This window comes from Seriola dumerili, unplaced genomic scaffold, assembly GCF_002260705.1.
Source record: "Seriola dumerili isolate Sdu_G_001 unplaced genomic scaffold, Sdu_1.0 BDQW01000468.1, whole genome shotgun sequence".
Lineage (NCBI taxonomy): Eukaryota > Metazoa > Chordata > Actinopteri > Carangiformes > Carangidae > Seriola > Seriola dumerili.
Genome location: NW_019174723.1, coordinates 65,517 through 91,057, shown reverse-complemented (window position 1 = coordinate 91,057; position 25,541 = coordinate 65,517). Strand labels below are relative to the sequence as shown.

General features: G+C 38.5%; 3 protein-coding genes across 3 annotated transcripts; 1 reads left to right on the top strand and 2 right to left on the bottom strand.

The window, feature by feature from the left end:
• Positions 1-307: 307 nt before the first annotated feature.
• LOC111235036 (CMRF35-like molecule 3) lies at positions 308-3,496 on the bottom strand. Its single transcript, XM_022763328.1, has 4 exons — positions 3,418-3,496; positions 2,928-3,293; positions 2,459-2,516; positions 308-2,344 (listed from the first exon to the last, which is right to left on the bottom strand). Exons 1-4 carry the CDS (start codon positions 3,452-3,454, stop codon positions 2,200-2,202), a joined length of 606 nt encoding a protein of 201 aa, XP_022619049.1. The 5' UTR covers positions 3,455-3,496; the 3' UTR covers positions 308-2,199.
• Positions 3,497-5,953: 2,457 nt separating this feature from the next.
• LOC111234853 (acidic mammalian chitinase-like) lies at positions 5,954-9,246 on the top strand. Its single transcript, XM_022763051.1, has 11 exons — positions 5,954-5,978; positions 6,159-6,188; positions 6,306-6,507; positions 6,643-6,699; positions 6,787-6,952; positions 7,196-7,320; positions 7,477-7,600; positions 7,781-7,966; positions 8,134-8,253; positions 8,511-8,652; positions 8,755-9,246. The coding sequence occupies exons 1-11, from the start codon at positions 5,954-5,956 to the stop codon at positions 9,045-9,047; spliced, it is 1,470 nt and encodes a 489-aa protein (XP_022618772.1). The 3' UTR covers positions 9,048-9,246.
• A 94-nt stretch (positions 9,247-9,340) lies between these two features.
• Positions 9,341-13,005, bottom strand: mfsd4a (major facilitator superfamily domain containing 4A). The gene is made up of 10 exons (XM_022763083.1): positions 12,647-13,005; positions 12,310-12,508; positions 11,814-12,050; positions 11,543-11,705; positions 11,283-11,398; positions 10,975-11,148; positions 10,346-10,493; positions 10,185-10,255; positions 9,925-10,045; positions 9,341-9,822 (listed from the first exon to the last, which is right to left on the bottom strand). The coding sequence occupies exons 1-10, from the start codon at positions 12,874-12,876 to the stop codon at positions 9,728-9,730; spliced, it is 1,554 nt and encodes a 517-aa protein (XP_022618804.1). The 5' UTR covers positions 12,877-13,005; the 3' UTR covers positions 9,341-9,727.
• Positions 13,006-25,541: the final 12,536 nt, after the last annotated feature.

The following is a 25,541-nucleotide window of genomic DNA, read 5'->3' as shown; positions in this document are numbered from 1 at the left end:
GTGGTGACATCACCTTCTCAGTCCCTCATATCCTGCATCTTCTCCTGAATCTGCTCTGCCACACAGTATATCAAGCTATTCTGTATATTATTAATATGGTATATAGATTTAGATTAGATAGAAAAGGATATGAGAAATTTCACTTTTAATTTAGCTGAATAGGTCTGAGTGACCTGAAAAAAAAACATTGTACAAATTACATACTTATAAAATACTTACTGGTTCCTAGTTATACTTAGGATATATGTAAGTACATTAGAAGAACATAAAACATTACGTTACATTACTTTATTAGTTTTGTCTCCTTGGTTGACAATAAAAACCTTCCATAGTTGTTCATTTGAGGAAGGATACATTTGTTTTCTACACCACTGAAAATGTTATGAGCAGCTGCAGTTCTGGACTAACATTCCTGTTAGGAGCAAATTTTCATAAATGTAGATCCATTTCTTGACTTGTCCTTATGATACATGCAGTATGTCCTTTGAATATTAACACATACAATAAAGTACGAGAGGCATTAATAAATCCCTGAAGCGTAACTGTCACCTGTAAAATTTGAGTAGCTACCCCTCTATTATATTGTATTTTCTCCCATCTACATGCAATAATGTTTCTTAATAAACTTCAACAGTTATTTTACATTACACAGTAAGAACAAGGTATTTGGGTTGTAATATCAAGTGTCGACTGCTCTCCCTTAAGAACAAGGTTGTTAACACAGTTTTCCACAAATTTCAGTTTTGTTTCTCCAGTAGTATTCATTGTATTTACAAAAATACAGGGTACCTTTAAAAATAAGAGTATGATTTATTTATCCTTTGCTCTAAAATTGCCAATTGTTACTCCCTTGTTCCCCATATGTCTTAGCGCCGAAATGAATACATTACAATTTCTTTACACCAGTTTTGTTATCTGGTTGTTGACATAATTCTATAATATGTTTGGACTTTAGCTACATTGCTTTTGGCCTTTTTCACAGAAGATGTTTTGAAATGTCACAGAGGGAAAAGCATAGGTGTAAATTATAAAATCAATAATGATAGCTGAATTCCATTTACTTGCTTCAGTTTCAGGGTCCTGCCATTGTTCTTGTGGCTTACTGGGACACTTGAACAGAACTGAGCCATCATTGATGTTACAAGTAACACCTGTTCTTCTCCTACTATGACAAGTCAAGGTTGTTTCTAAAGGTTTGCCCACTCCCAATTACATATACGAGAATGATGAAATATCAAAAACAATCTATAATGCAAACCAATACAGCATCACCACAGACTAAATACTTCACTACCTCTCTGATATGCATAAACTGAACATCACATGCGTCACAGAAATAAGATTAAATGCAGGGTTATTGCATTATATTATACAAGTGTGGATAATAAACTGTTAATACTAGTCTGTATGCTGTTCTATGACCAGCAGACACAATTATCCAACTTCTTGCAGCAGGGTAATGCAATCTGCTTGGCAAGGATCATAAATCATCACCGCCTCTCTTTGAGAATATAATATATAACATTTTCAGGGGAATTAAAACATAATTTACCTTTGATTGTAACTGAAAATCAACAGTTTACATAAATTATCTTGGACAGAAACACTCCATCTCAGATGTAGGTGTGATTTTCTAAGTCAGTGTGTGTGTGTGTGTGTCTATTAATGTGAGGAAACTATGCCTCTGTGATCCTTCCTTAAATTACTGAAAAACAGGGGAGTACATCACCACTATTCAATGTCATAGCAACATTTCACAAAAAACAGGCCTTCATTTATGCATGAAGTGATTTTTATTCTGCCTTCTATTTTCAGATCTTTGGAGTACAACACTGACAGATTTAGAAGAACCCCTAGAAACTGGTGGTTAAATGCAAATGAACACCACCTTTATGACCATTCATATACGATCTGCAGATAAATTAAATAAAGGCCAAGAGCCTCAGTTCTCCAGAGGTACTAATTTTGGATATTCAGTTGAGCCCAAAGTTATCTTAGGCCCTGGACACTGAAATTAATGAGGTTTTAATCAGTTAAATACAAGGGAAAAAAGTGGCTGAAAGCCAATTTTTCACTTGGTTTGTTTTTTGGTTTAATTCACACACTGATAGAGAGTCCTCTGGAGGAATGGTTTTGTAACCTTAGTATTAACACATTTATAATTCACCCATGATTTACACTCATGGTGTTACCTAACTTTCAGTCATAAATGTTTGAGTTTTGATATTGAAATTGTTGCACACATATTTTCCTGGCACCTTTTATCCTCCACACAGCGATGTGTATTGATGCCAGACTACACAACATTAAAATAAAGAGGATCCAACGTAGAGTCGCCCACCATCTAGTTAAAAGAAAAAAAGAGATGACCTGGGATAAGAACCAGTTACTTTTCATGTACATGGCACATTATTGTACATTTACTGTAGTCCGTGTTTTATCAGTGTGTCACTCTCACCGCATTTCATCATGTTCCAATGAGGAAGTGGTTGGTGTGGTGACGTTAGTTGTTACCACTGCAGAAGAAAAAACACTGTGCATGAAATGTTAAACACTGACTGATCAAACCTGTCTCAGGGAAATCATATGTATATCAAACAACAACTATATAGCCCTACTACTAATATTTCCCATTATGTGGGGCCAATATAAACTTTTTTCATTAAATATCATGTTGCTCTGCTTACATGAGAACATGAAATACATTTTGGTACATTTCAACTATGCAATTAAACACTACACTCATTTTTGAAAAACTTAGTGTAAAAACATAATTTCAAACCAAACAAAATGTTTTAAGGGAAGTTAGTCAAGTATGGAGTCACTTATATGAGCTTTTGTCTTTCCGAGTTATCAAATCAGTACTATCAAAGCAAGAATTGTATTTCATCTGATGAAGTGTCTGAGGTAACCCAGCCGAAGCATACCTGTGTGGGAGACTGAGAGCCTGACACGACTGTAGATGTTCCTTCCAGATGTGGCGATGACACACCAGTAGAAATCTTCATCACTGTCTCTGAGTGAAGTCATAGTTACAGTGAAGACTCCTGCCTCCTTATCATCAGCAATGGAGTTTCTGTTACTGGGTCGGTTCTTGGGTGTTTTCACCACTATGGTACACAGGTCATACACCAGTCCTTTGCACCAGTACTTTGTGTTTTCTCTGAACTGATGCTCATACTGACAAGAGACTGTCACAGATCCTCCGTATGGTGCAGTTACCTTCTCTGGGGCTGACAGCTGAACCGAGTCCACTGTATGCTTTGTTAGCCAGATAAGACACAGAACTGTGACTGCAAAATGCAATGAAAAAAAAACACAACCAAACATTTCACAACATGTTAGTCAATCAAACCACCCATTCTTTCCATGTTAAACCACCATTACAAACCTATAGAAGTGTTTTCAAAAAATTACCATCAAAGAAGCCAACAAACATCCCCGTGGTCTTCATGATGGGAAAGTAATGTGAAGTAGAAAAATGACACAAATAGATGCTTCGTCTTCCTCTTCCTCTATGTGGTAGGGTTGTGCAACCAGGTAATAGATAGAATTGCGAGGAAAATACGTATGCTGTCAGTGTTTATTTGCATAGGTTTGTTTTTGTATGGGAACTATTGTGTTTACATCCTATGTTAATGTTTTCCCAGTGCATTTTGTCCCTCTGTGTAAACTACTGCAGAGTGAGAATTATAAAGCCAGTTTATTTAGAGCAACAGCAGGTGGCGCTAAAGTCCAAACTGTCAGAAGGATTTTTTTTCCTTTCCAGAATATCTACTCCAGTGTAGCATAGCCTAATCAGACTTTGTAAAACATTTAGAAAATCCATTTTGCAGGTACAATTTGCAGTGGGACAAACAATATGATCTTTTGTCCTATTGCTTTACATCCATTGCATCTGTATGTAGTAAGCCCTGAGTATTTTCTCAGGGCTTCCTTCCTATGATTTGAATCTTTGCCATTTTGCAACAGAGCACATTTGATGCCAGTATTATTATTAAACATTATGCTTCAATATTTCACATAGTTATCCCATTCACAGCTGTTGTCTTTCTGAGGTGCAGTTCAGTCTAATATACTTGAGTGGACTTTATATAGGTGTAAATATTTCACAGTTCAGATGTATTGTAGTTGTTTTACGTCATCTTGATCTTTATAGATATTTATTTCTGCTAACAAATTTCTTTATTATAGTATCTATGATAGGATATGTTAATTTGATTTTATTTTTAGGAGAATTGTGTAGATAACAAACAACAAAGTAAGACATATCACAGTTGAGTAATATGTCTTGATTGTGTCAGACAGCCATAGTATGAGATTGTATCAGTTTGCATTTAGACTGACATGTCTTTCAACTTCATGCAACATATTTAAAAACATTACTTTTTATTGAAATCTATAAACTTTTCAGGATGATTTTCCACTTTTAATGAATTATCACAATAGTATAGAGAATAGATTTTCTGAGCTCAAGATGGAACTTGAATGACGTTAATGTGGCCTGAGTCAAGGGGTCAGTCCAGAGAGGTAAAAAACAGAACTGTGCTGGTGAAACATGAAATGAAATGGCACAGAGGTTGCAACACCCAGCCACCAAAGTCTGATTTCGAAAACTATGACTTTTTCCAAAAACCTATACATAGGGTTGTTCTGCAAAATGTGACATATCACTTCTGTCTCTTTTTTGATATGGAACTCCTATTATGTTTGCAAGTATTTAAGTTACTGATGAATGAGATCACAGTGTTAGTATTCTTCTATATGATATGTGAGAGATTAGCCTTTGATTTACACCTCGGAGAAGGAATTCTCAAGTAAGCTATTAAATGAACTGTCCTGTGATGATTAAGTGACCTTGGTAAGAATTTAAATTGGATCATCATTAATTCACATTTAACTAAGAAAATCAGGCGGTCAATGAAACATCCCATTCCCAGGACCCTTGACATATGCCCAAACATTTTATTTAATTGTTGAGACACACCATGAAAAGCAGAAGTAGTTGTTTCATAAAAGCAAATGACATTACTTCTACTGCTAGGCTTGGCAAGGCCGAATCGTTTTTTCCGCTGACAGCAGCATATCTTTCTTCAAATATTACACAAACTGTTGAAGACAAACAAGGCTGCATGATAATGAAAGCAAAAATGATTAGATAAATTCTCCATTCACACTGTGAATGGTTCTGATTTTAATGTAAATCCCGACACATGACATATCATGATCCTCTTTTCAACCTGTTTAGTGATGTCAAACATATTTATCATCAAGTCTGCAGTCTTAATAGTTTTCCAAAGGCAATTTTGTCCAGTGTTTATATGAGTCGACTGCAAACATTTAATGTCACCACTCAACAGAAACATTTACTGCATGACATGAAAAGCACATTTGATAAGATCTGATTGATCTTATTCATTCTCTTTATTCAAATCACAAAAGAAAATCTGTATTTCCTCTTGTTTTGCTGCGTCTCCATGGTAAAGATATATACAAAATTTCAACATTTAAAATTTGTTCTTTCTTATCAGCTCTTGGATTAGGATTTTCATTACAATTGGACCAATAAGGCATAACTGGGGAACTACACTGTATCTACTTCCCCAAACAAATATTTGTGACACATTTAACATTGTTGTTTTGGGCAATTTGTGGGGATTTTATTTAAACATGTGTCAGGTCTATTTGCTGCAGTACTCTAAACTGTATTTGCTCTGGATAAATGAGACCTTCACACAAGGAGAAAGTGTGCGTGTGCAGAATATGCCTGAAAGCATGATAAGTAATCACATATTACTCCTTAAGTGAGCACATTTGATAATCTTCTCTGAAACAATCATTTTTCAAATAAACACCTATTTTGGCATATGTCCCACTTTTGTTACGTTTGAACATACTGGGTGTGTATAAAAATGAGTGCACCAGTTAGTTGACCTCCTTGTACAAGGTAGTCATGGGCAAAGTAGTGTTTGTGACGGGTAAGTCTGTGCTGAAATGTTTCTCTCTTTTATATGCCGTAGATGGCTTCCTGAGAATTGCTATTTCTCTGATTTGGATGGACTTTACATCACATGAATTTTTAGGTTGCAATTTTAGCATTTTTTTCACCACTTATTTCTTTTGCCCAAAGATAACTATGTATTTTCTTAACTTTACAGCTCTGGCCCTGCTGCTGCACGTGCAGCTTGGTAAGCGATTTATGAATATGATATACAGTGCATATGTTTATTCTTCTTTTTATGGTTGGAAAATTGCATTGCATGGTGTGTTTGGTCCATAAATAATGAATTTCTTATGTATCAAAGGCTCATCCTTCATACTGTCATGCTACTTCACAAACTGGGCACAGTACAGACCACCTCCAACCATTTATATGCCCAATGACATCGACCCATGCCTGTGTACCCATCTTCTGTATGCCTTTGCCACCATTAAGAACGGCCAACTGGCCACCTATGAGTGGAATGATGTGGAACTCTACAGTCAGTTCAATGGCCTCAAGAACATGTGAGTCAATAAAAAAAATATGTTTTCCCTTGTATAAAAGGAAATAATTCCCATAAACAACAATAAAGTTACAACAATAAAGCACAAGTGTTTTTAGTTGCCACTAAAGAGTAAAAACTTCTGATTCCTTGGCAGGAATGGCAACCTGAAGACTCTTCTGTCTGTTGGAGGATGGAACTTTGGCTCTGCAGGGTGAGATAATCTGTAGAAATCTGCAGACTTGGCACTCTAAACAATGAGGATCATCCGCTTTAATACATTTCTCTTCCTGCACTATAGTTTCTCACAAATGGTGTCAAGTCCTGCCAACCGTCAGACCTTCATCAAGTCAGTAATTTCATTCCTGAGGAAGTATGAGTTTGATGGGCTTGACATTGACTGGGAGTATCCAGCCAACAGAGGAAGCCCCCCTGAGGATAAGCAGTACTACGCTGTTTTCCTGGAGGTTTGTTCGCCATGTCTTGTTTTCTGTTTAGATTCCACTTTAACTTTTTCTCTCTTAACTAATAAAACTGTTGAAACTTGTCTCAATTTTTTTCGGCCACACTAAATGTTTCCACAGAGCCTTGATGAATAAAAGATACACAAAAGCAAAACAATTCACAATCTGACCATGTTACAAATCATGGATTATGAGTCCTGGAGTTCAGTTAACACTAAATATTTTATATGTGTTGGCATTCAACAGGAGATGAGAGCTGCCTTTGAGAATGAGGCCAAGCAGAGCAACAGGGCTCGTCTTCTGATGTCTGCTGCTGTGTCGGCTGGAAAGGACACCATTGATTCTGCTTATCAGATTCCCAAGCTTGGACAGTAAGCATTTTAAGCAATATTTGTGGTGTGTCCAATCTTAGACACAGCAGCATAATGGGTCCCTGTTAAATACAACTCTATACTCTAAAATTAATTATCTAAAGTTTGTTAAAGTTGGTGTGGTAACCTCTCACTCTGTTTGTTTTCCACATCCAGGGCCCTGGATATGATCAATGTCATGTCCTATGATTTCCATGGCTCTTGGGACCGTATTACTGGTGAATGTAGCCCCCTGTTTAGAGGCCCTGAGGACCAGGGTGGCTTCATCTATTTCAATGTGGTGAGTACTTGAACATCCTCATGGAAATTGTATTCATTTGCCAAAATTGGATGTGTGGAAAGAATATACATGCAGTTTGTCAGTAAATCCACATCTGCAACTTTTATCTGCAACTACAATGAAGCATCCACAAAATCTATAGTATCAGAGCCATGTATATTAACAATTCCTTCGTTCCAGGACTATTCCATGAACTACTGGAAGAGCCAGGGAGCCCCAGCTGAGAAGCTGATTGTTGGTTTCCCCACATATGGTAACACATTCACTCTAAGGAACCCTGCTAACCATGGTGTTGGAGCACCTGTTTCTGGTGCTGGAACTCCAGGAAAGTACACACAAGAGGCTGGAGAACTGGCTTACTTTGAGGTATGCTTTCTTGTTACTGGTAAAAAAGAAAAAGCTTGAATGTTAATGGTGGCTAATTGTTACTCATATCCTTCTGGGTTGCTTTATCATATTATCAGAGACTCCAGATGAAGACGTGAATGAGCTCCGATTCTGTTGTACTGACACATTGCTTTGTGAAATTGCAGATCTGTGGCTTTTTGAAAGATGGAGCAACTCAGGTTTGGAACCAGGCCCAGGATGTGCCATATGCCTACAAGGGAAACCAGTGGGTGGGCTATGACAACATCAAGAGCTTTCAGATCAAGGTAGTAGACATGCACAGAATACTTGTTTTATCATTTCTCAGGCCAATCTGTTTGGATGTGATGAATTACCTATGGGCTAAAAATGCTTCCCAATCCCCATAACCTGTCAAAACCTATATTAATTATTATAAAATGATGCCCCCTTCTCTGTATGTGGAGCCTTGCTGCAGTTATCAGCAAACACTGTGTCATGGCCTTGTGATAAGGTTATGTCGATTCAAAAGCTGTCTACAACACCCCCTCCTGGCTGTCTGTAGGTTGACTGGCTGAAGAAGAGTGACTTAGGAGGTGCCATGGTGTGGACAATTGATATGGATGACTACTTGGGCACTTTCTGTAACCAGGGAAAATACCCACTGATTAATGTTCTCAAAAAGGGCCTTAATCTGGACCAAGCATGTAAGACCTTTAATACCCTTATTGTTGACAATCAAGGTGAAATCCATTCGGTTTTTACCAAAAAATCCTTTCATTAAAGAATTAATTTGTGGTGTTTTTTAGCTTGCGCCCCTCCTGCCACACGACTTCCTCCAATTGCCGGAGTGAGCACGACTCCTGGAGACAGCTCTGGAGGAAGCTCCGGCGGGGGCTCCAGTGGCGGCAGCTCTTCCGGTGGGGGCTCCGGCACCAGCGGCATGGACAGTGGGTTCTGTGCTGGAAAGGCCAACGGCATGTATGCTGACCCAACAAACAAGAACCAGTTCTACAACTGCAGTGGGGGAAAAACCTACTTTGAGAACTGTGCTGCTGGTCTGGTCTTTGACAGCTCTTGTTCTTGTTGCAACTGGTCCTAAAGCTGAAGTTATAGATTGACTGGTTAACTGCTCAAAGGCGGGTTGAGTTTGTTTTACATTTGTTCTTAGTTCTCAGAGCCTAACTACTTTGAGTACAAAGAACATCCCTTCACATGTTGGGTGTTAAACAATGTAAACCCCGATGCTGTCACTTTGAATAGTTCCTTTTGAAAGCAAAGACAAATAAACATTTGAATTGTGTCGTATGTATCCCCAGTCTTTTCTTTATCAGTTAAAAAATGAGGTGTCAGGATTTTGTTCATGAATGAAAAAAAACTACACTATGTTCACTGTCTCAGTATAACCGTTTTAATAGACATATTATACGGTATGTATATTTCCCTTTACATATGCCAAAATACATAAAAACAATATGAAAAAAAAGGTGTAGTTTCTGTGGCAAACTGCTGATATAATCATTATCCTTGTATTGTAAATTTCAAACCCTAATGTAATATAAAACAGAACACAATTTGATGAACACTGTCTGCGATTCACAAAATAGAAAAAACAATCTGAGTTTGAACCCTAACTTCTAAGAGTAGCACACTATCTACATTGCATCTACCAAGTCATTTCACAGTGCTCATTTTGGTAGGCTTTTGGTAAATCACAAGTCTTTGATGACAAATCGTCTCCCACAGTAACAAGTAAAGGATAAAACACAGCTGGTGGTCCCCTCAGCTGCTCTCTTTCTCCTCTTTCTGTTCTGTTTTGGCAGATCCATTCTGCTCTGCCACTGGTTCCTCCACCATGGCAGACTTTTTCGATGTTCCTGTTGGGTTGCATGGGGAGGTGGTGTTGGGGATGATTAGTGTTAAATGAATGAAAACAAACCTTCAGCAGCAGTGTTTGAAGGTGCTGGTTGATACTGTACCCGTGAGGTAATTTCTGTGCATTCGATGGAACAGCAGGAGACCAATGAAGAGGATAAATCCAATGCAGGCGATTATCATTCCGCACAGCAGGAAGCTGTAGCTGCCTTCAGTCTGGATAATCTAGGGATGAGACGGCAACATTAAACTACTGAACATGAATCTAAATCTCCACTGGCCTTGTTTCTGCAATTATGAGCCTATTTCACTTCTTTGACACACACTCTATTTTGATAATAATGAAGTTACTCAACAGACTTACTGAGCCAACCAGAACCTGCATTACCATCTCTCCCATCCCCGCACTTGTCACCAGGACTGAGGTTGCACATCCTGCAAAAGGAAATGGATGGTTCATTTCCTCTCCTTGCTTCACTTCTATTTGTCTATTATTATTATTGTACTATAAACACTTCATTATACCCTGGTAATCAAGGATGTCTTCAGTGTAAGCAAGCATACAGGGGAAGATGCTGCTGAGGAACAGCCCACATAAACAGGTACCAACGTACAAAAAGATGCTGCTGGTGTAGAAAATAAGCAGCATCAACACGGTAACAATAGCACCTGCCTGTAAAAAAACAAAGAGGAGAGAGTATGATCAATTTAATGTTGATATCAATTTTTTGGCCTTGAAGTTTCATCGTGTATGTCTCATCTATAATGAGACCGGGCGACTGGATGATCGCTTTTAGATCCCCCACGCTCTGGAACTCTCTTCTGACTCAAATCAGACACTGCAACTTTTTAACCTCCCTTAAATCTCTTCTTAAAATGCATTTCTTTGTCTTATCCTTTGGTAATGTCTGATATGTGTTTTATCTATATTGTTTTATTTCTAATTACTGTTTTTACATTTTTTTTTGCCTCTTTTCACTTACTGTCAGATCTTTTCGCATAATGTTGATTTGAGATTTTTTTTATTTATACTGTTCTACTCTTTTTATTTTGCTCAGTTATTTTGGATTTTTATTTGGTTTTACTTTTTTCTTGTAAAGCACTTAGTAACTTTGTTAAGAAAAGTGTGTATAAATAAAGTTTATAGGCTTTACCAGGTTGAACATGAGCAGTCTCACAGGCTGGAAACGATATGAGAGCGGTATGGACACCAGACGTCCAGCGGTGATCGCTGCCCAGAAGATACTGGCCAGGTAACCTGCTGTCTTATGAGGCAGTGACATTGGTGGTGTCACAGCATAGGTGTACACAAAGCCGGCATATGCACCCTGAAAAAGAAAAAGCGGGTCCTTTAATGTGATCTACTGTCTGTGAAGCAGATTTTGTACACATTCATAAAATTTTATGCGGAACATAATTTGCAAAGTGCACATCATGTTATTTATCTGTACTCCTCACTCACCACAATACCATCGGTCATGAAGAGCACCATCCCGCCGAGGATATGAATCATAAAGAAGGATACTGGCAGGCCGCGCAGGTTATCATTCTGACAGCAGCTGAAGATATCCCCATGACCTGTAACAGAGCGAAAAGTCACAAATAACAGATTATGCACATAGCATGGCATTTATTGTTTTTTTTTTTCATCTTAGCTGACTGAAATTTAAAGAAAGTATGCATTATTCATTTTGAAATATAGTATAAAAATCACTTCTTTACCTCCAGCTTCATGTTCCTTCTGTTCCACGTCTGGGCCGTCAGCCCCCTGCTGGTTCTCCATTGCTAATTCATCTTTGTCCAGAAGACGAGGAGTGCCGCTGGGGCAGCATGGGATCAGCTGTTCCCGATACATCAGGAACAGGACTGCAATGGGTACAGGCAGCTGAGGATGCACAAAAAAATATTCTGTTTTTACACTTTTGTCATTTCAACTAAAAAACAGATTTAGACTTAAAAACATGGTTCTAAATCTGTTTGTTCAGTGTCGTACATTAATAAGTGCCATGATCCAGAAAGCATAGTGCACAATGGACTCCTCTTCCCCTCCTCCTCCCTCGCTATGAGTTATGTTGTGCTCTGCAATCGGACTGTTTCTCAGCATGTTCCTGAAATGATGCATCATCTCAGTCCCATTCCCCGTGTGATTCCCACAGCCCGTCTCTGAGAGGAAGGGATCTGCAATCAGTGGGCTCACCAGGGCTCCAAACCCAATGAAGAAATGAAGAGCCTGCAAAATGTAGACAAAGACAAAGACCAGAGACATGACTTACTGTTGCTTTTCAAAAATGCAGTATATCCTAACTTGACAATATACTCCTAAAGATCATGTGCACAAAATAATAGTTAATTTGTCTTTGCATATTTGTGGGAAGACAAAAACTATAGATTTTATTTTGCTTGAACCTTCTATTAATTATTAATTGAATGCAAAAGCTGTCATGTTAGTATCTCTATAGATATGGTGTTGGTACTGCAGGCTTTTTTACCTGTAAAAAAACAGCAGAGTCCTTCTGATAGATGGTCACCAGTTGGATGTTAGCAATGGTGTCAATGACACCCATCGCCAAACCGGACACAGCCATGGCGATGGCCAGCAGGAGAACATTATTGCACAGAGGGATGATGGCAAATATTACAGAGATGACGAGAGCAGAGACAAATAAAGCAGCAAGAGCACTGAACAACCTTTAAGAGAGAAAAGAAACAAATACCAGTAATAATGACAGACAATCATTTTGAGAGTTTTATTATAGTATGCACACCAAACAACTGCACAGGAAAGTCTGGGAGATAATATTCCAGTTGTGAGTTCATGATACTTACGTCCGCTTGAAAACACCACCAACAGAGCTGCCAATCAACAAGCAGAACTGCTGGGCAAAGAATACCCAGGTAATCTGACTGAGTGTTGAGTTAGTTTGACATTGCAAGTCCAAAATTGTAGGTCCAAGGAAAGCGATGCAGAGTCCAAAGCTGAAGAAAACACTCCAGTAGGTCAACGTGTGATGGGCATTCCTTTTGAACAGAGTTACAATCCGCTCATCCATAAACATCTTGGCCACAATAAATATAGATGTAGCTCAGTGACACAGACTGCCAATGATTTTTTTTTTTACTTTAACAATCTAAAAATGTCACAGCAGCACTTGAAGTTTTGTGAATGCTTGTTGCAGGATAATGAGCTCCGCAATCTCTTTTTAAAGCTTTTAGCTCCCTCCTCTTTGTGTTGCTTAACTGAAAAGGATGTCCTCTTGAGTTAATGGGTGAAGTGGAGGACCTTCCAACAATAATATGCCTATTTGAATTGCGTCAATGATTGTCAATGAAAAAAAAAAAGAGTCTGTGTTGAAATGCTACCAGAAGGTGTTTATTTATATGTCATGGCACTTCCAACCCTATCAATGGAAAATGTATCATTCAGGAAGAGATGACGCATAGGGTGTAACAAGACAGATTGTCTTTTCTTTCATACCTGGAGAACCCTATGGCACTTATTACAAAAAAAGCTTGTATGCTACAAATTACATAATGTGCTATAAAAATGTCAATGAAATATAAATACAAAGCCGTGACTACAACTGAAACAATGTTATGGAACCATCAATCCCTCTTTATTCTCATACATTCGCCCAGCTCTCTGAATATTACTTTATTTTTTCTTGCCAGCAAGAAATCTAATGTTGTCATTCCTTGCATAGAATTTTGTACAGTGGCTCATTATTGATCAAGTCCAGTGTCCAGTATGTGTCCACAATGTTTGAACTTGTTTATTCTTTCTTTTTAGCCACTCTAGCAAAGCGGCTCTATTGATGGCAGTATTGGTCTCTGTCATTCTACCACTTTGGTCCAGACTGAAATATCTCAAAAACTATTTGATGCCATGATATTATGTTCAAACATTCACGGTCCCAGAGGATGGATGATTTTGGTTATTCTCTAACTCTTCATTTAATATGACCAACAGGTCCAAGTTTTCAGTTATCCTGTGAAATACATCCACTTTTACCAGATGGATTTTGTTCATACATTTATGGTTCCCAGAGGATGGATTTCACCATGAGGTTGACATTGACACAACATTATACCTGCTTAACATCAGCATGTTAGCATTGTTACTGTGAGTGCGTTAGCATGATGACATTTAGCATTTAGCTAAGTCAATGTGATAAAAGGAGGATAAAAGTTTCAATAATGATTGTTGTTGAATTTTATTTTATTTTGCTAATTACTTTTTTCTTCCGCGCGCGCGTGCGCGTGCGTGTGTGTGTGTGTGTGTGTGTGGATCAGCCACCTGCCACAGTGAGGATAGACAATATGTGTGATATGACACTACAATGTTTAGCTTGACCCCATTTCAGAATGGATGTCAACCTGCCAATAAACCAGCAGAAGCCGTGCATCTCAAAGCCACTGCATTATTTAGATATGTGGGAGGCTTACATGTAACTGTTAATTGGGTTTAGAAATGTGTATTCTATAATGAATAATGATGAGTAGTATGCTGTATTACCACGATCTCAATGGTATGAATAAAAGAAAGGACTTAATACCTAATCCCCTTAATGATTGCAGAGGAGAAGCAAAGCTTTACTGGTTGTGGCCAAATATGGGCTTCCGGCAAATCCTGACACAGGCTTATTATTACAAATTTTGTGAACATGCATTATATGTTACTACATGTGTGATTTTATGCTCTGAGTAGTCAATGAATTATCTTTAACGAAAGAAGGGTTTGCTTGGCTCTTGCTGTTGCAGTGGACAAATTTTACTTGATATTTTTTTTCCCCACAATACAGAAATGTAATCCATATCTATAAAAATATTGCAATGATCCTTTGCCATGATTCAATAACTGCACTGATTTCAGCATGCATGCATGACTCACACAGCCTACAGAGAAAAGCTGTGTAACTGATTTGCCAACATCACCTACAAGGTGGAGATGCTGGTCAGGTACTAAACCCTGAGAAATATGTGTGTTTATACAAAAGGCATTCATTAACATCCACTTCCTCTTGTGGAGATATAGCAACACAAGATGACTTCTTCAGGTAATTGTCAACTAACGCAATCTTAGAGGTGTGTAAGAGGATGTTAAAAATCAACAGCAACTTCTGGTTACTGAAGTAGGACATCTGTTTTTGAATGAACTTCTTTACACAGGTTAGATTAGGAAGAGGAATTGGGAATTCACAAAATTATCCATCATCTATGAATAAGCAAATATTGTTCATTTTGAAAGTTTAAGTGCTGGACACAGGAAAAGTCAATTCTCAGTGTATCTTTGCTGGAAGCTGCGAGTTTCTATATCACCTGTGCTGGAAGAGGAACAGCAATATCAAAGTGAGAAATACTCTGTTACATGTAAAGTCCTGCATTTGAAATACTTATATCAAAGTTTGTCGGATATTAACATTAAATATACATAACATACCAAAAGTGAAAGTGCAGAATCATCTATTTCAAATAACATCATATATTGTTTGAGTATAAGTATTGAACCATTATGTGTAAAAATCATTATAATGTTGCAGCAGGTACTACTGGGGAGCTCAATCTATTCATTTGTTGATTACATTTAGTATTTATAATATTAATCTAAAAAATAGCTAGTAAGTAAAGCTGTCAAATAAATGTAGCAGAGTAAAAAAACTGAATATTTGCCTAAAATGTAGTGACGTAGAAGCATAAAGCAGTATAAAATCAAAATCCTCAAGTAAAGTACAACTAGAAATGTGTATCTAACAACAGTACTTGAGTAGATATATGTCATTTCTTTCCACCACTGCATATCACACTTGTGTAAATTGTATATTGTACCGCAATTGGCCTCCAAACTAGTTGTGTATCAATGTCACAGAAATTTGCACAAAATAGCCACCTAATGTCAAACTCTACATCGTTCTACAAAGTGAATCCAGGTCGAACATCCAAGAGAAGTAACAAAGTAACGAAACACATTGCAGTGTAGAGGGGGACTACAAGTTGTGAGCTATTTTCTCCACTAGATGGTGTTAAAGTATTGCATCATTCACAATTCAAAGCAAAATCAATAAGGTTTGCCGCTATATATATTTCTATATAAACATAATTAATCAGCATTTTACACAAAACAATGAAAGGAACAAAGTAATTATAATACATAACGATCACTGTTATTGAATATGTTACTTTTTGTTGCTTTCTCTCTCTCTCCCTCTCACACACACACACACACACACACACACACACACACACACACACACACACACACACAGAGAAACACACTCAGTGCACAGTATCTCTTTTGCAGTCTGACACATGGTTTGCTGATGGCAGCCACATAAAGAGACAAGACATCAGTAACAGGGTTTAAAGTGGACAAAAGCCGTGTTGCCTTGCTCCTCTCCATCTCATCTCCATAGGCTGACATTTAGCCAACTCTCAATCAGAAGCCTGAGACAGTGCCAGGACAATGTGACAGGAATCATAATCTGATTGCTCTATTTTTCCTCACTGCTCTTCCCCCACCCCTGCTGTTTGCTTTATCTATATATTGCGTTTCTTTAGGGTCCAGCTAGCTCGCAGAGCAAAGCACATGTTGCCAGGTATGATAAAAGTGGAGTAAAAGCCTTGAATTACATGCCAATACCTCCAGAGACAGATACATTTCTTCTTAAGTCTTGTGTGTATATTTAATCATATGTGAGACAAACACTTGAATGTCTTTGAGAAGGATGAAGGCACAATATGTTTGTGCATTATTACCTGTCAACTCAGGCGGTTATACATGATTCAGTACATTCAGTACAAGTGAGGAGATTGGCTAAAGTAGACAATACACAGGTTCCTCTTGAAGCAATAAGAAATGTAGCCTATCTGTCACCTATCCACATTTCTCCAGTCAGTCCCCGTAGCCCTGGATGGAAATGCCCTGCAGTGCCCCCCCCCCCCCAACACATCTCCTCAGGCTCAAAATAGAGCAGGGATATGTGGTATGCAAACAGACACGTCTGCAGGGTGAAACAGTGCTAATTCTACAGAGCTCTGTGCTTTCAAACTAGCTGTTGGTGAAGTAGTTAAGACATAAAGCATTTATTAAAGTAAGTGCATGAGTAGATCAAAAATGGGTACAATTATTCAGAGAAATTTGAAGAGTCACTTTCATGTGAAATCATTTCTATGAAACTGATTATAGGGAGCTTTCTCTAGGCAAACTCTTTCTACTTTAGAGATAAGAAGAAAGCAGTCCAAAGATGCTAAAACAGAGATGAAAGTGATCTCATTTTAGCACTGACTAACATCTTGACCTCTTTTTGTGAGATACGCTAAAGTTACATTATTTCACAGGATAGCACGTACCTGTCTAGAAGGTATGTCAGCCTACTAATTTGTTTTGCCATTTCTTTTTTCCACTGAAGGAATCACTATGCTTTTGTACTGCACACAAGTCATATGGAGGTAGTCAGTGGATGGTGGAAGGTGTTAAAGTCACTGTTGACTTATTCAATATTCAACCAACACATAACCATAAAAAAGTTCAATCATGTTTTAGTAACAAGCACATATCGTCTTTCAAGAGCAGAAATTGTAAGGGATATGAATGAATTGCATTCACCTTGTCAATTAACATTTAGCAGATACTGTACATCCAGTATCATTATTTTGCAACCTGGCAAACACATTCAATCTCAATGCTCTTTAATTATGTTGATTAAAAATATTTTCTTCTGAATAACTTCTACATGCCAGGGAAAGCAGAAAAAAATGGCTGATCTTGCAGGAGAGAACTTTTAATCATCCCCAGAGTTATTATGGGAATGCTGTTCTTTCATTGTAATGTTTCCACATTAAGTCTTTCAGAATATAATGAGTTTTGTAGTGTATTGGACTGGGGACAAAGCCTTTTTCTCCAACAGTCCAGCCTTTAATATTATGTGAATACAAGTTTAAGTTCAGTGAAGCGTTGATGCTTATCCAAAGACTTCAGTCAGGAATTCCCACCTAGGATTCTTAAAAGCGCAGCAGCCGATCACATCTGGAGCCCTCTGAAGATAATGGCTTCTGTCAGCCAGTCCCCACTTTGTACTCCAGATGAATGGAGCAATGCTGCATCGTTTGATCCTTGTTAAACTGGCTAACTATACTCCAATGCTCAGTGATGGACTGATCAGACTTACTATGAATTGTATATTAGTGGCCAGTTGTTGCTGTTTCTACATTTTGTCTTGCATAATCTCTTGTCTATATGACTGTCTACCATCATATTAAACTTCAAGAAAATATACAGAAACTGATACAAATGACTGATAATAACACATAGAACATATTTTCTAAAGGCTCAGTATTTCACACCAAACCGTACTCAGACATCACCTTCAGGTTTTTGGTTTGAAAACTGGTCTAATTTGTTCTTTTGATGCTGTGAAGCTGACATTAATTCCTCTCAGTTGGATTTTAGTGTGTAGGGTGGGCTCTGCTCTAAAATGTTGTAAAATCCTGGACTATATTACTCATCAAATGCCACTCAAGACCAGCTCACAGGTGTTACAGAACGGCTACAACTGACATGATTTTCAGTTTTGCTCATCACAATTCCCAAAAGTTAATTTACTCATATTGCTTTCATTGTCTGAACAACAGTAGAATAAAGATATTTAGCATAATATCGTAGAACTTTGACAATGACAATTTTTGTCATTTCACCTTAAAAAAAACAATTCAAATGATTAATCAATTGTCATCAAAAGAGTTGCCAATTACTTATGTTAATCGACTAATTGTTGCAGCTCTAGTTGCTGACTGACTTCTATAGTAAACCACCCTTAGATCACTTTTTGTGAAAATACAAAAGGAACATCTTAACTGTCTCTGTCAGTTTTCAGTTTACTTTCTTCGCTGATGTTATCAGGAAAGAAAAGAGGATACACATCCTCTCTATTCTCAAATCCTCACAGAGATGATTCGTTTTTTTTCCTTGACACCTCCAGAAAGAGAAAGTGGAGTTCAGGTGCAACAAACTCTGCAGAGTGGAATCTGCTAAAACACCCTTGAACCCAAATAAATTGTCTGTAAACGGTTGTAAATGTAGAGCATATCTACACCCTCTTTTTTAAGGTTTTATCCAAGATGCTCGAAATGTGTTTTCACTGAAGGTCTTCTTATATTACTGCACATTTCATATGTTTTAGGGCGAATAACACAGCCACAGCCTTTTGCAATTGATATCATCTTCTTATCATCTACCTCATCTAAAGAATCTAATGTGTGTGATTGTATGTGGAGGTTACCACTGCAGCATGGCTTCTCCTTGCTTGTGATTTTGCTGTAATTCTAGGAGTCATTGTAATCTATTGAGAACATCTGAATAAAGAGTAAAATTAAAAGTAGCATAACAAAGGATTAGTTTCATAGTGAAGTATGGTTTTCCTGAAATGGATGTGACAGAGTGTTCTAGAGTATAGAAGGCTTACAGCAGGCCAACACAGGAATATAAATCAAGCATTGTGCCCATTTTCATGGATGAAATGCTTTGTCAGTACATCAGCAGAGATAATAATTTGAATGCTGTGATAGAGTGTACGACCTCAGTGGATTTAATGAAAGGCAAGTGATGAATTTGAAACCCCACAAAAGATAACACATATCTGTATTGAGGACTGAACCAGCTTTGTTCCCCTGAAGATTTTTCTGTCAGAGCCAGAAAAAGAACAACTCATGCATGCAGCTGTCAGGTTATATATGTACGTACACACATTCGGACACAGAAAACACAATGGTGATTTATTCTTTTTCTATCATAAGATGTCTCTTGCTTTTCCCTTCTTCTCCTCCTCCCTGTCCTCCTCTCCCCCGCCTCTCCTGACACAGTTGTAGAGAGCAGAGCAATGATGCATGTCTTAGTGAAACCTGGTGAATAGTAATGAACCGAGCCAGTGTGTCTATTTGAGGGAAAGCAAGAGGAAGACAGAGAGAGAGAGAGAGAGAGAGAGCGAGAGGGAGCGGGTTGGGAAGGGTGTGAGGGGAGAGAGGAGGAGGACGAGGAGGAGAGGGAGGAGGAGGAGGGGGGGTAAGACTGTGAGTGAAAACAGGGCTTCTCTTGCGGCACTGATGCAGCACAAGCAGCGGAGAGAAGCGCAGCGGTGACTGACAAGAGATGCAGTTGCATTAATCCTTTACACGATCGCCTTTGCTCGGTGTCACACAGCTCATTAGCCATTCTGACCAGGCCGATGTGATGTCACTCATTTAAACCTTCAGTAAACTGTATCTTTTCTCTGGGTGTGTTGCTTGTGCTTCATTATACAGTACCTCATTCTCCCTATCGAAAGCCCCCCCCCCCACATACACACACACAAAAAGGGGGAGGAGGGTGTATTAGTAGAGGGGGAGAAAGCTGTAAGTGAATGTGACTCACAGAGGGGCAACAGCACCTGCTGTCTTCATCCCAGATTCACCAGGCAAAACTGCATTCTCCCTGTGCTAGTGATGGACTGTTAGGCAGACAAAGAAGGGAGAAAAGAGGCCTAAACAAAGACTAAGAGACTCTAAAGACACCACGATCCTCAAATCAGTGCTGACTTCAAGCCACCGCTCATTTTGTATTTGTTTTATTTTGTTTGGTGCTGGATTTCTGTTTTAAAACTTACACCCAAACTGTCAATACTGTGTGTGCAGCGTGACAAAAGCAAAGTGTGTGTCATCATTTGGGAGAAAACGTGTGCATGAATCCAGAGGAAAATGATAGAAATGTGAGCTTCACAGTACACTGCTGAGGGATAAGTGACTGGAATATTCAGCAACTGGCTGCAAAGATCAACTGGAGTGCCAGGGCTGAAAGGAAGGGAACAAACACAATAGACAGCCCCCCTACCTCAGCCCCTCTTTTATCCTTTTCCATCCAGGACCCATGGGCACTCTGCCAACTTGGAATCTTAAGAACTCATTCAAAGAAAGCCAAAGAAAGGGACTTGTTTAAAATCAGGAGCCATTCTTTCACAGTCTCTTGTTTTTCCTTACATTTCCCACGTGAAGAGGGATTTCTGGTTGCTGTTTTCTCTGACATCGCATCTGAGGAGGGGAGAGTGGAGAAGGAGAGAGAGAGAGAGAGAGAAAGAGAGAGCGAGCGAGGGGGAAGATAGGGGAGGGCGGGGGGTGGGGGGTTGGTGGGGGTGCTCTAGAATTGCCATTCATGTAACGTTTCGTCAGATTCATGGTTTGAGAGTATTGTGAGCAAGTGATCTCCCTTCTGAGCCCCTTTTCTCCCTCTCACGCTCTCTCTCTCTCTCTCTCTCTCTCTCTCCCAGTTTTCATTCTGCTTTTACTCCCTTCTGTCTCCCCACTCTAGCTCCTGCTCACATAGTAACTCCTCCCCCCCACTACCCATTGTCTCTCCATACAGTATTAGGCTGACGGGATGCCATACTCGTTCCAGGGAGGGACGCAGGAGAGGGAGAAGGAGGTAAGAGTCAGATTTATAGCATAAGAATGCATCCGGCCCTAAATGCATGTCACCGTTACTTTCAGAAGTGTAAAGTGTGCTGGTCAAAATAGCTGTTTGTTTTCATCAAGACTGACAGTGAGGATAAGAAGCAACTTCAATGATGCTCTGAAGCTTTCATGTGTTGTATGCAGTGCCTCAATGTGTTTTGGTTGTCTAGTCTGCCTGGTGGAAGGTGCTTATAGGTGTGTTTTTAATGGATGAAAAGGGGAGTACTGCATAGGATAAAAAAAAAAAAAAGAAAAAAAAAAAAAAAAATCAGGTGCTAACCCCCAAAACCAGTTCTTAAATGTCAAATTGCGGGATAGTCATTTGCAATATTGATTAAGCTTTTGTATCTACAATTTCTTAGATAAAATGTCCACAATGCTCATATTCTCCTGTCAAAAAGGAACAGATGAACATATTCAAATATATTAAACATGGCCATAATCTAAAGCCATTAAAAACATCTGGCCACTGACGATTGCCTGAATTGGCTCCCAGCAGAGAGGGACCATGCGCGATGTTTAGGGATTAAAGCTAATCCTCCCTGTGGCTGAGATTCACCTTCTTGTCTGGACAGAGTCTGACACAGGGGCTTTACTAATTTATGCTGAGACATGCATGAGCACAGGCTCCCTGGAGCTCAGTGGCAGTGGTCTTTTTTCAACCTGGAGAAGGCTGAAACACTTTCCCTCTATCAGTGGATAATGTTCTCTGTCAGAGGTCATGCGAATATCCATCTTATATAAGGCCAACCAGATATTTATCTAAGTTAATGATTAGATTTTTTGTTGGGCTGACAACCTTAAAGTCATGCTGGGGTTCACTGTGTTTCTGCCTCTTTAGAGTAAAGTTAGGATGTCTTATGATAGAAGTTAGGACATGTTGGAGCTATGCGACTGAATAAAAAAAAAAATCTCAGTGAAATGTAGCTATGAGAAAAGATGTGAAACCATCTAACAAAGTGTTCTACTTCCTTGCACTGCCGGAATTACTTGAAACAGGTGCATAAAAAAGATGACTAGAAGTGGTTTTCTCAGTACTGGACAGTTGCAGCCTAGTACAGGAAGCTTTGTGTGCTGGTTCAGAGAAAAAAAAAAAGGGAGGCTGCCTCAATGGGGCTTTTGTTGTTTGAGTTGGAGACAGCAAAAGCACAAGAAACACTGACTGACAAATACCTGGCCCCTCTGTGCCTCAAATACCTCTGCGTTGCACTTGATACAATGTCAACAAATGCCTCCTCTGTCCTCTATAGTAGCCTGTTTCCTCTCTGTCCACAAGATTTTTTCATGTTGTTATAAAGGCTACTGTTTTCTGAGCAGACATCTGGGTGAGCAGATTTGGCCTGCATAGCTGGAGTGCTGAGTCTCTACTCACTGAGGGGTTGAAAAGGCTCCAAAGGACTTCCAACAGTCTGGAGCTTAAAAATTGTGGTAAACAGTCTGGTGTTTGAGTTCAATGTATGGAAAGGATTCTGAATAAATTAAAGTTACACTTTTTATTTGACTCCTTTAAAGGTTAAGGAGTCATGGGAGTATGAATAAACTTATAATGTAATCAATGGGAGTATGAAAAAACTTATAATGAAATCAATCAAGCATACTAATAGTGTTTCTATGCATTAATGATGCACGGCTCATCAGCACGATGGCTTTGATTTAAGAGGCACGACGGCTACTGCAGGAAAATGTTAACTTTATAGCTGCAAAAATATTTTGGTTATTAATAAACACTGCTAAGCTTTCTGTGCTCAGTGGTTGAATTAAAATGCTGAGGTAATGATCTCCTTTGTGCTTGAGGAAGTCAAGCAGGGGGTTGCTACAGAATATAGAAAGAGTTTACGTAATCTGTTTTGAATTCAGAAATAAAATCCTTTTGATTAACATTGTACCTTCTCCCTGTAGACATTGATTTAAAACTGCATTTTTAATCAAAGATTATTCTACAAAACCCCTAAGGAATTGAATAGCTTATAGGATATTGCTGGTAGATTCAAGCATTGGATAGGGGGTCAATTTATTTGAGATTGTGCTGTGAGAAATACAGTTTCTACTGTCTAAAGACTCAGAAGACAGTTTCATTCTACTCCCCCGGGCCTCAGATGAATACTTCCAGTTTCTTTGGTTAATTATTCATGCGGATGTGAGTTTTAAATCCTGAATGCTGTCTGCAACCTGCCCCTATTTTTTCCTCTTTTGTTTTCAAGCTTTCAGCTCTAACCGTATTCTCAGGCTGCGTTTTTGTGTTATTGTCTTCCAAATCAAACCACAGCTGTGTCTTATGGCTTTCTATTCCTATGTGAGTTCTTTCTAACATGTCATGTAGGGTTTAAAGCCATTGGATACACAGTGGAGGGTCAACTGAGGAACTGTGTTTGACCTTTTGACATACTTTTATTTTTAAGATGTCTTTACTATTCTTTTCTGTTATTTGGAAATCTTATTCAAGCCCACCCAAACAAAGTCAATGAACAACACAATCCAAACATAAAGGTGTGATCATGTAAGTTTATCTTCTGTGGAATTTGGGCCCAGCTATTTGTAGCATCTAAAATCTTATGTAATGACATCAACAAAAGCTGCTAAATCTACATCATGCATCTTTCCTAGCATCAGACTTTTGGAGCTGTGGAACAAATATAGATATTTTGAGTTTGAGCTTTTTTTGTGTGTGTGTGTGTGTGTGTGTGGGGGGGGGCTGCTTGGTTTTCATAAAAGTTGTGGCTTTGCAGATGGTCAAGGAAATGAAACAGTTCTTTTCCTGCTGCTGTCAGCCGTTCTACAACTTCCACGAACAGCTTGGAGCTCTCATTTCATCTGGGAAGTTTGATGTGGAAGTCACAACTCATGCATTCAGAGTGTTTCATTTAATCACTGTAAAATATTCTATGCCACCTGTTATTTTTAAGTGGAAGTTCAGGATTTTTTTTTAAAGCTTAAAGCTTGTCAGGGCATTAAAAATTTTTCACACCATTTCCTCAGGTAAGGACAACCTGTCTAGTTTTACCAATGTAAGTTAAAGTTTAAGTTGTATCACATCATTACTATCTAACAGAGCTTGAAAAAGATAAAGCTCTAAAAATCCTGAATCTACCACAAACAGCGGTTACAAATTGTTACTGATCCTGAAAGAATTAGACCTACGTCACTGATGCTGATACAGTGGTACTGTTCTTTGTGTTCTTGCATCTAAAAAAATATATATATATAATGGCCTTATGGTTTTCCTATCAATAAAATGAATGAGGTAAGATTAATCACTCCAGTGATACAGTAGTTACTTCCTATAGGACAATTATCGCTAATCACCAAAATTATGATATGAACCAACTGCAAAATCCTGTTTATCTTGTTGCCTATAAAAGGCTGTTAACATTTCAGTGGTTGTAAGAGAAGTTCAATTAGAGACAATTATTACTTAACAGTGATAACAGGATAGCAGCATGTGAAGACTAGGAACATGAAGAGCACGTTATGCCACAGCTGGAATAGATATAGAAATATATTCATACTTGGAGGTGAAAAAAAGATGTTTTATATCAAGGGAAATATAAAAAGATTCCTGTAAGCAAAGTGTCTTTGGCTACATCTTTTCGATCCAAGAACACTTTCCTCTCCATTACTTAGTTGCAATGTTGTGGTGATCCAGTTTTTGACCTGTCTATTTAAATAGACGTATTTTCATTCATCTTGTTTACTTTGTTAATTTGCCTGAAAATAAGAGCTATTGGATGTCCAGTATTCATGGTTCTCATTAACTTAAAGTGAACTGGGATCCAAATTCAAGCAATGATTATGCGCTGACCTGCAGCAGTACTTAACCGCAGTCACAATTATAACATTTGTCGAATGAAAAATTGACATTTATTAATCCCTCATTTTGGCTTAAATTAGTGATAGAGCTGCCTGTTTAATGGTACTTTGCATTTTAATATTATTATTGCTCATTTTTGATCGAGGTCAGAGGATACCATGCAATAAAGATCCCTTAGCTCACTGAGCTCTCATAGCACTTGTATAAAGCCTTTTGAATGTGGCCTCTCATGCTTCATCCACCCTCCCCGTTGAGTAGATTTTTCAAAGGGATTCCAAGAGCATTCAGTCTTCTAACCGCAGTACCTCTCTGTTGAATATCTCATGACTTTGAACTTGAAAGTATCTATATCAGGCTTACTGAATAAAATTGTATTTCTCAGAGCAAAGCAAATATAAGCAAGTCAGGTCTCAGATGACTTGAGTGCTTTTGATTTGAGAC

Coding starts and splice junctions, on each gene's coding strand:
- mfsd4a (XM_022763083.1), bottom strand. CDS start 12,876: ATGTTTATGGATGAGCGGATTGTAACTCTGTTCAAAAGGAATGCCCAT. Junction 12,051..12,309: donor ACTCTGCTGTTTTTTTACAG/GTAAAAAAGCCT, acceptor TACATTTTGCAG/GCTCTTCATTTCTTCATTGG. Junction 11,706..11,813: donor GGATCATGGCACTTATTAAT/GTACGACACTGA, acceptor GTGCATCCTCAG/CTGCCTGTACCCATTGCAGT.
- LOC111235036 (XM_022763328.1), bottom strand. CDS start 3,454: ATGAAGACCACGGGGATGTTTGTTGGCTTCTTTGATG. Junction 2,517..2,927: donor GCTCTCAGTCTCCCACACAG/GTATGCTTCGGC, acceptor TTTCTTCTGCAG/TGGTAACAACTAACGTCACC. Junction 2,345..2,458: donor TTGGAACATGATGAAATGCG/GTGAGAGTGACA, acceptor TCTTTTAACTAG/ATGGTGGGCGACTCTACGTT.
- LOC111234853 (XM_022763051.1), top strand. CDS start 5,954: ATGGGCAAAGTAGTGTTTGTGACGG. Junction 5,979..6,158: donor CAAAGTAGTGTTTGTGACGG/GTAAGTCTGTGC, acceptor TTAACTTTACAG/CTCTGGCCCTGCTGCTGCAC. Junction 8,653..8,754: donor CCTTAATCTGGACCAAGCAT/GTAAGACCTTTA, acceptor GGTGTTTTTTAG/CTTGCGCCCCTCCTGCCACA.